General features: G+C 53.9%; 1 protein-coding gene across 1 annotated transcript; it reads right to left on the bottom strand.

The window, feature by feature from the left end:
• Positions 1–548: 548 nt before the first annotated feature.
• Positions 549–9074, bottom strand: LOC121070053. Its single transcript, XM_040556669.1, has 7 exons — positions 8646–9074; positions 7284–7376; positions 4575–4953; positions 3468–3605; positions 2140–2269; positions 1193–1352; positions 549–822 (listed from the first exon to the last, which is right to left on the bottom strand). The coding sequence occupies exons 1-6, from the start codon at positions 8679–8681 to the stop codon at positions 1199–1201; spliced, it is 930 nt and encodes a 309-aa protein (XP_040412603.1). The 5' UTR covers positions 8682–9074; the 3' UTR covers positions 549–822; positions 1193–1198.
• Positions 9075–10230: the final 1156 nt, after the last annotated feature.

Genomic DNA, 10230 nt, shown 5'->3' with positions numbered 1-10230 from the left:
CCCTATGCTGATAAACCCCTTGGGGCAGGGAGCAGTGTGCTGCTGTGCCTGCATAGTCCATCACCATCAGCTCCTGGTCCAGGTATGCTCAATATTACTGTAAGAGAGGTTTTTGGCTGGCATTATTGCTCTCTTCTGATATTTTGGCAGTATCCATTAGGAATAACTTGCTTATCCCTGAGCACCATAAGGATGTCTCATTAAAAGCAGCGCATTTTAGGTACTGGGGAGGGAGGTCTCTACACCATCCACTGCAGGCTAGTTTTGGTGCCAGTTCAGAAGACCCCAAGGCAGAGCACCAAGGTGACGCTGCTGGGCAGGATCGGTCCTGTCCAGGGCCACCAGCCCTTCCCTGCAGCTTCCAGGGGATCCGCAGCTCTGCAATGCCACCTTCAGGCTGTCAGCAGCCTTGCTCCATCCAGAAATCCTAGAAATCTCCCTGAACCCAAAAAAAGCACGGTAAAAATCAGCACTGGCTGCCCTGGATAATATACACAAGACTTTTAAGACTATAATAACACAGTGGTTTTAAAAATAACTTCTTGCTGTAAGACAAAGTTTACTGGCAATTTTTATTTAGAGTATATGAATTGAAACTGGCTGGGTGGCTTTAGCTCTGTAACCTGCATTGTCCAAAAAAATCCCTTTTTCTGACAACAATAAAAGCTCAGGTTTCTTGTGAGATTTCAGTGAAAATATTTGTGTAAAAAAGTTTCTGCTGAACACTTAAAAAGTATTCAGTAATGGGGGTTTTGGAAGAGAGGTTTCCAGGCTTCCAGGGTCTCTGGTGGACAATATCACACAGTTTGGAGAGCCAAGGAGCTGCAATCACAGAATAGCACAGGTAACACATCCTAAAATCATTCAGAAAATCATAAAATAACGTACGTGTCCTGGTCCAGCCTGCTGAGAGCAGGGCCAGCTAGATGAGGCCTTGCCTTATCATCTCCAGTGTCTGACCACCCTCGTGTAAAAAGGTCTCCTAATAAGATCCTATTAAGGCGACTGGTTTGAAAATCGCTTTTTAGGAGCCCAGAAAAAGCTGCTACTCAGAAGAACATTCCAGCAGTAAAGCACTTACCATTTTGACTCAGGCTTTATGACTGTTGATGCTTTTTCCCACTGCCTCAGCCCCTGAAAGCCCACAATTACTCCCAGCTTTCCCTGCAAACATGGTAATCCTGGCACTCACTGTGGCTTACGGGGCTGTGCCCAGTGCAATTCCAGTCTGGGAGTACAGCCTGTGGGGCTTCAAGGCAGAGCACAGCCCTGTGGTGGGCACTTGAGACTCCCGGTTCAGCCTATGCAAGAAAATGCTGTAGTTGTCCTTGTACTCAGACACCCAGTGGTTCCTGCGGAGAAGATGGAGAAAGGGTGAGAAGTGGGTTTCCGTCTTTTGCCTTGTGCGCCCAGACAGGGTCCTGCCTCCCTTTCTGCTTGGCCACCCAGCCTTAAAACCATTTGGTGCACCCGAAAGCACGTGCTGATGGCACGGGGAGAAGAACAGCCTGTGTCCATCGGGACCGGCTGTCGTTGGGACCAGTCGCCCACCTCGATCAACCATTGCACAAGCTCGGGCTCCAGCCCACGCCTAACACCAGGATCGCAGATCAAAATCGAGGCTTCAATGCAAAGCTGAAATGTGTGTGTGCTAGGGGGAGGCGGGGGGATGAGGCAGCGGGGAGGAATTGCCGTTCTGGTGAGAAATGAGAGCTCAGGAGCAGTTTCTGCCTGTTTGTTCATAGTGCGCGGATGAGTCACGTCGCAAACAGCTCCTGCCCTGTCTGATTTGAGAGCGCGCTTTCCCAGGGGAAGCCCAGGTGCTGAAATGTTGATTTGTGCCTCCCTGCCCCTGTCCCACAGGGGTCTCGGCTCCTTCTTCCCAAGGGGACGTGTCTGAGGTTGTCCCTGGAGGAGTTTCCCAGCTTGTACTTACAAAACTTTTCAAGAAAATGCTAAGCCTTGGGGAAGGCTTCGGCCCCGAGGGAATTAATTTGAGCTCATTGCATAACGTGGACACAGAGAAATACACTTGAGAAATACCTTCCAACCCCGTCCGGCTCCAGAATCTCCCTTCCCTACTCTTACCCTGTCCCCAGTCCCCTGGTCACCCGCTGCTCCCACCCAGGTGCCCCTTACTGCTGGAAGTGCTCGTCCTCAGGGAAAACGTGCGGAAGATTCTTATTTGCTTTGCAGCATCCATTGGGGGCTGCAGGCCAGCGCTGGAAGTCTGTGGTGTAGGTACTTCTCCGGTCAAGGCCAAAGCACTCTAGTGAAGGAGAGTCCAAATAATTGACAGATTTGGGGATCTCTATCTCTTGTACCCTGCAGCCTGCCTGTTCCCCTTCCTTCTCAGCTTCATCGTCACTTCATGCTCTTGGTGCTACCCCTGGGGCTCCCACGACTGAGGAGGAACAAGGGTTAGTCAAGGGGAAACACAAGAATTGCCTCCCTGAGAAGCCAAGGGCCCATGAGATTATCAAGCCCTCATTTCCTATGGCCTCTTGAGGACGATGGAGAGCATGCAGGGCAGATCTAGAAATGATACCCTGCTTTCTTCCGGACACTGACTGGTCAGCAGCTATATATTTTCTCCCACTGTCTAGATTTTCCTCTTTTATCAATCCAGAGCAACGCATCCCTGGTTTATTTAATCAGGAGCAAACCAAGGAAGAGGTCTGCTTAACCTCTGCAGAATAAATAAATAAATGCACAGCCCCTCTTGTGCAGCATTACCACAAGAGGATGCACAGACACTGATTTTAGGCTGAACTCTGGGCAGTCACGCAGGGCTCTGTTCCCTCACTCGTGTTTGTGTCTTTGGTTGTGTGCGTGGAAATACATGTGTGAGTGACCCCAAATAAAAGAGGTTTGTGGAAATCCTGTGCTTCCTGGCTGCAGACCTGCTGCTGGAGGGCCACCATTAGTGCAGAAACCACAGGAATTTGGAAAAGGGGCAGCAGCTCAGCCCCTTGCCAGAGCACAGCAGGCAGAGGGGAGGTAGCCAGGGAGGGCAGCCCCCAAGTGAGGACCATCACATCTACTCTGCTCTCAACCCCCAAATCCATTCAGGAGCTGGTTTGAAGGGTGTCATCTCCTACCTGGTGTATGTGTCTTTCTGACCAAGCAGATCTGCCTGCAGAAAATCCACTGCCCACCTCTCACAGCTAGGCAGGGAGGATGCACAAATTGCTACCGACCCCAGACATTTCTGGTGTGGCCCATATGGAAAGGGAGATGAGAGAGGTGATGTTTCCAATGCCCCAGCCTTTTCTGGAAGAAAACTGTTTTTCCTTGCCCTGCCTCTCCCCACCAACAGGTGGATGGTTATGGGAACTCTGCAGACACTTCCCATCTTATTCACCTTCCCTTCACCTTCCTCAGTCTCTTTCTGCATGAAATTAAAAGAACCCAAAGCCAGGCTGGAGGCCACAAGTCACCCACGAGGAGCAGCTGCCCCAACTGACCTTCCACCAAAACAGAGGAGCCCAGGAGCATGTTCTTGTTCTGCTGAGCCTCGAGTTGCTTTGCCCGGCCCGTTTCCAGCATGAAGTGCTGGTAGGTGCCCCAGCCCGGATCCAGCTTCTGCCTGCGCAGCAACATCCCTGAGAGATGGAAGAAGAAGACGGTGCATTAGATGGAAGCAGCATCAATTACCCAAACCCTACCCTTGGGTGGGAGCAGGCAAACAAACAACGGCAAGTTGGAGCCTCAGCTGGCATAAATCAGGGGAGACTCGTTCGCTTCAGCAGGGCTTTGCTGCGTTGCATCAATTTGGAATTGATTTGGTTCATAATGCCAGTGGGGAAAAGATTTATGGTGATGTGAAGCGAGTGGAAGGAGCCGTGCTGTCTCCACGGCGCTCTGGAGTGCTAAAAGGAGCTGAGACCCTTTGCAGAAGGTCAGGGCACGAAAGGGAAGGACTTTGCAGGGAATACTGCACCACTGGGCTGATCCAGAGAGATCCCACAGTGGGAGAGGAGAGCTCAGGGTGCAGCAAGGACTTCCCTGCTCCTGTTTGATGCTGGAGCATCACCAAGCAGTGCTGCCCTAGGAGCTCAGAGGAAATCTCTGCGTCTTTGGGAAGGTTGGGCAGGGATGGTGGGCACTGATTTTGTTTTCCTGATGTCTTAGCACTGACCTCCATCAGTATTTTAAGCCACGCAAGCAAGCCATGAACTGGGGTGCCGAGGACTGGCTATCATCAGCCCCTTTGCTGCGTTTGCTGCCAGACAGGCACCTGGAGCAGAACCACCTGAATCCTGCTCATCGTGAACTCCTTTTGCCTCACCAAATCCTTTTGCTCACCACCTGCATCGCAGGGTTAACTGCATCCCCCTCCCTCCCAAAGGAGAGAAAAGACAAAACCCCTGACGACTTTGCAGTGCTGATGCCTCGGTACCCTGCTAACCCAACCCTGCTTCCTCGGGAGCCTGCAACCCTCACGGCCAGCCAGCGCAGCCCAGGGGCAGGGGGAGCTGAGCTGGCAGAGCAGCACGCAGACAGCCCCTCGGGTGGCTGGATCCAGCCGGTCAGCTGCTCGCCAGAGCTGGCGCCAGCCGAGCGGGGATTACCTGCTGCTCCGGGGGCTCGAGCAGCAGCCAGAAGGCGCTGGGAAGAAGACAGCTCGTTTTCCAGCTCACTGAGAGCCTGCGGCCTCTCCAATCTCTCCGCCTGGGTTGCTGTCAGCTCGGCGGCGGGATAGGGCCTCGGGAGGTAGCTTTCTGCAAGGGGAAGGGCTGAACCGAAGCGCTTTCGCTGCTCTTCTTGAGCCTGCTGAAATGCTCGGGGACTGGAGGCACTGCCTTCTTGCTTCCTCCCTCGCACAGCCACAGGTCTGGGGGTGACTCCTCTTCCTTCCCCACCGACGTTGTCACAGTATGTCATCACCCGTGGTTCCTCAGGCATGGAGAACTCCTTGGCTTTCAGCTGGGAATCAGCAAACTTCAGCTTCTGCAGGGAAAAGTGGCATGTGAGCGGAGACCCAGCGAGCAGGACAATTTCTAAAGCATCGTCAAACAGCAGTACCTGCCCCCAGCTTTGGGGGATAGCATAGCCACAAAGCAGCTCCACAATTGTCATTAAAAATGCACAGGACATCACGGCTGCCTCCTTCTGTCCTTTTTATGGCTTGGGACTCTGCTGGGCCCCAAGTGGACACCAAGATCCACCTGCAACAGCCCAGCAGCAAGCCCACAGCTCGCTGGTTGTGCTCTTAGCCCACAGCTGATCCCACACCAGGATTTTCTGGCTTGTGGCACCAGTGTAGTACATTTTTTTACATCTCCATGTCCTCCCATCATGGAGAAGCTCCAATGACTTGACTGTGGGGTCTCAGCACCTCAGCCACTGGCAAGGAGAACCTGACCCGTGAAGGGGAGGCTGAAGGCTACAGGCCTGCTGATCTCGCCAGCAGAAGGAATGGAGCCAGGCCTGGGACAGGGAATGGCTCCAGGTTTCGTGGCGGGGAAAGGCTGCTGAGGCTGCTCAGGGGGATCTGCTGGCTTCAGTGTCTTTGCAGCCGCATGCTGTGGCTCTGTCCAGAGCCAACTGCTCCTTCCTAAGGGCTCAGCAAAAGGCACTCCTGCTGTGAGCTCTGCCAGGCTGCTGGGGCCTGCAAGGACCATCCTTTGGCCACCAGCTCCTCTGTGACCCCTTGTTTTGGGCCTCCATAGGGTTCTGTTTGGCCCTCAGCCCCAAATGTCCCTTGGGCTCTCCCTGTCACCACTCACCCCATGGTGACTTCATCATGCAGACAGCAGGGCAGCAGGGGATTGCTGAGCCATGGGAACCATCTGAATTTGGGGGCTTCCTCCACCAAAGATGGCAAAAGCTCCTTCTGAGGCATCTCCAGAGGGATAAGAGCCTCCAGGGGCCCATGGTGGAGATGGCACCCCAGATAGTGCTCTGCCTTAACCCAAGGAGGATCCCAGCTTTCTCTTGGGAACTGTCCAAAATTTCACACATACCCCAAAAAAAAAAAAAAAATCCAAAATTGTTTTATCCACTTAATGAGCAGGTCCAAGAGGGAAACCTGGGCCTCCCGGGGACCTCACCAGTACATGGCCCCGTGGGACAGCTTTCCTCTGGGGGCCTGGGGAGTTAATAGAGGGGCAATGAAGAGTCAAAAGGAGCTGTAACCCAATGAAAATGGTCACATCTCAGGTGCTCCTTCCTTTCAACTCTGCCAGGACCTCCACAGAAAGCAAAAAATAATAAAATAAAAAAAATAGCAAAGTAAAGAAGTTGCGGTGCATGGACTGGGAACCACGACCACCCCTCGCCATGCTCCAGCTTCCCCAGGGATTAACCCAGCTCCTGGGGCCCACCAGGGGCTTGGGCTCCCTGGGAAGCGCTCGCCAGCCCCGAGAAGAGCAGAACACCGCTAATGAAGGCTGCTGGCAGCCAGAGCGCTCCCCGAGGGCAGGAGGAGGGGAGCTGGCAGCCAGGGAAGAAAGGAGGAGAGGAGAGGGCTGCCCAGGCTGTTCCCCGTGCAGGGACGACGACAGCAGCGGTGGCTGGGAGCCTGGGTCCTGCCGTGCAGGATGAGGCCTACCACCACCGCCCTCCTGCACAGACGGCCCTGGAGGGCTCCCTCGCACAATGATTTCTCTGTTGTTGCCCACTCTCCCTCCCCAGCCTGAACTTTTCCTTCCTCTCCTGCAAGCGTAGGAGCCCAAAGCACGTTCGCAGGCGAGCATGCCCCCTGCCACTTCCCGGCAGCGGCGCGGCGCGAGGCGCAGCTGTCCCCACAGGGCTGCCACAAGCAATTAGGCCGGGGCAGGCGAAGCACAGAAAATCAGATTAAATGGCTCAGGGGGTCGCTCGCACCGCGCAGAGATTAGACGGAAAACAACGTAAGCTTCCCCCCAAGAAGCCTTCTCAGGCCTGTGTCAGGGCACGGAGACATCTCCGTCCCAAATGCAGGCCCCCCTCCTCAGGGCGGTACTGGGATGGGTCTGATCCTGACTCACTCCATCAGCCCCACAGGGAGCAATAGGAGTCCAAGGCTTAGGTGCGGTTCAGCGAGCAGTCGTTAGTGCCCTGACTTAATGAGTGTAATTAGCACAGCCCGCCCCAAATGCTTTTACTGGAGGGGGATTTCCCACAGAAGGGCTGGGGACATGAGCCAAGGGCGTTGGGGCCTGATGGGACCCGGTGGGTCGCAGTGGTGGGGACCGATGTGGCCCCAGCACCCTGCTGGTGCAGAAGGCACCCAGTGCCCCCCTGGCTGTCCCTGGCACCAGGGGCCGAAGAGTGAAGCAAGGAGAAGCCCACGGTACCTGCGTGTACACCTCGAAGGTCGGCTGGTTCTCCTCGCACCACCTGTAGTCCCTCTTGTACGAACTCCTGTACATGCCCAGCGACACCGGAGGCTGAAAGGAGAGGAGGCAAACACAAGGAGCTGCTAGGATTTGGGGGATGTCTTCGAAGGCTGTGATGCAAGCATAAAATACCTCCTGGTAGCTCAGGAGCTGATCTTCTGGACGCAACCTCTGTCCCCTTGCTTGGTCAAGCCCTGAGCAGGGTGGCCAGGAAGGTCCTGTGCTCTTTTGGCAATGAGCTTTGGGGTTCTTCTAGCCCCAGGGGGTCCATCACAGTGAACACCTTCCTCCTGCCTTTCTCAAGCCTCCTCTGACTGCTCGGACACTCACCCCTGGGCAGAGCACTAATACAAAGCTGCTGAAATACTTTGATCAGTGCTGAGGCCCCAGTGGCACTCAGGTTAAATAAGCACGTGTTTCCGTCTCGTGTTTCAGTAACATTTCCCACGTGCTTATCACAGATTTAAAGTCAAGCTCTGGCTAATGTCAATACATATTTTGCAAAGCAATTGGAGAAATTATGGAGGAAAACACCAGCCCCAAGACCAGAAATCACCACAGAGATGGTTTTAGGGAAGAAGGACCATGTGCTCGTCCTGCTTCCCATGCTCCTCCCTTGGCATCCACCGTGTGCTGGAGACAGGGCAGCAGGGGAGACGGGCCTTCGGGCTGATCCAACAGAGCTGCTTTTATGTTAAAGGATTAAATGGGCTAATTTACAAATGCACGGCAGAGGGCTCGGGGAGATGAGCCCTAATTGAAAGGAGTAATTGAAGGGTCACTGCCAGCCCCACTGCCACACCAGCACGTCCACCACGCAGGGGTGGCTTGGACACGGGGCCAGCACTCCCATGCCTCGTGTTGGGGCTGTGACCGGGGAGCTCTGCGGGGCAGCAGGGCACAGCTGCCTGAAAACCAGCCGGGTGCTGCAGCTCACGCTGCCAGAGCCTCAGCTCTTCCTGGCCAAACACTTTCAAAGGAAAATGTACAACTTCAAAGTTTTGGACAACCTTGAAATACTTAAGGCACCTCCTGCGATAAAAAGGAATCAATAACTGCACCAGCATGCAGCTTCTTAGAGAAGGTTCCTCATGCCTTGCCAGCAATGCCATCCATTATGTACAAGAATCTATTTTATATCCTCATTACTCTTTTCCAACATTTCACTCGTTTCCCTCTCCGGGCTTCCCAGACGAGTGGCTGCCAGGAGCCGGGACCCAGAAGCCTGTTGTCACCAGCTCCTCTTATCCTCCCAGCCTGGCAGACTGCAAATCCATTACTCAAACCGCAGGGAGGGAGGGACCCCCTTTCTTTTTTCACCTTCGAGTGCACGGGTTTCCTCATCACGTCCGCCATGGTGACCCAGGCACCTGGACCAGAAGTCACTCAGTTAACAACCAGCGTCCCAGATCTTCTCCTCCACTCCGCCGCAAGGGGTGAGGGATCTATCTGGAGGCCTGGCGTGGGTCCTGGCAGGAGCAAGGGGATTCAGTTGGGGCTCTAGGAAATCCCAAACTGGCAGTTAGACTACGATTGACTTCATCCAGCTTCAGCAGTGCCAAGTGTACCCATCCAGCAATGAGCAGGGACGGAGCCAGACCCCCTCAGCTTGGTGGGACCATGCAGGCTGGAGATGACAACAGCCCACCACCAGCAGCCAACAGCCAGATGGGACCTGGGTGTCCCCTCCCAGGACAGGAGCCTTGGTACATGCACGATGGGATACACCAGCGTTTGCTGGCTGCAGTGTTTCCATGGACAAGGGAAACCTGTCTTTTGTGAGGCACCCACACTCCAGAACACTGGAGGTCTTGGTGGGACTGGGTTCCCCATGACGTGTGGGGTGAGGGCTCCTTGGAGGAGAAGCCACCCCACAGTCGAAGCTGGGAAGCTGCTCCTTCAGCTGCAGCCAGCTGCTGGGGACATATGGCCAGGAGAGGGGCAAAGCCCTTCACGAGCCCTTGAGGCCTCCATGTCTGCTAAAGGCACAGGTGGGAGGTAAAGACGATAAAAGGAGGGAGAAAGGGACCCACTTTGTGAACAGGAGATCCTGTAGATGGACAGGAACACCAGACCACATCCACAAAGCACCAATTACTCTCTTAAAAATGTCAAGCACTAACCAGGCTTTGATCCATCTCATCCAAGACTAATCTCAACTAATTTTAGACGTCTACAAAGAGGATGTCTCCCTCTGAGCCGAGCCTTCCTGGCCTCCTGGCTCCTTTAGCCTGATTTGTGTGACCAGTGGGGATGTGTACTTTTGGAAGAAATGAGCTGCTTTCTCGGAAAGCCTGGGTTTGCTCGACTGAATCTCATCCAAGAGTCCAATTTCTGTAGCCACACACGAGCCTGGCTATCAGATCAGGAACAAGATTCTCTGGCACCGCAGTAATGCAAATAGTGGTAAATGCCAGCAATGATGCATGAGTCAGAAATATGACATCTCGGCCCCGGGATCCCGGGCTGAATTTACTGAGAGCAATGAGAACAAAGCTCCTTGGCTAACAATTTCTTCTGAAGGATGTAGAGAGGGACCTGCTCTACAGGAGCTTATTTCCGAGGGGTTCCCAAGTCTCGAAACTGGGAGAGAAATTCCCTTTTTGTTCTGTGCTTGTGCTGCACTGGCTACAGAGGAAAGCCGGTCACGGACCTGGGTTTGCAGGCAGCATCGGAATGAGCTGAATTCCAGAGCTGTTTCTTTTTGCAACCTGTTATGCACCAGTGCATAACTGGAACCGAGGGATGCTAACGCTCCGGCAAGGGTCATGCGCTGCCAGCCCCTCGGCGCTGGTGTCAGAAGGAGAAGCCCTTTGTCCCCTGTCCCCACTGTATTTTATGCTAATTAATATTAGAATAAACAACATGACAAGGAAATAATTTATTTCTAGAAATGTGAAACTCT

This window comes from Cygnus olor, chromosome 4, assembly GCF_009769625.2.
Source record: "Cygnus olor isolate bCygOlo1 chromosome 4, bCygOlo1.pri.v2, whole genome shotgun sequence".
NCBI lineage: Eukaryota > Metazoa > Chordata > Aves > Anseriformes > Anatidae > Cygnus > Cygnus olor.
Note: the sequence above shows the minus strand (reverse complement) of the source record. Positions and strands in the feature narration are given on the sequence as shown.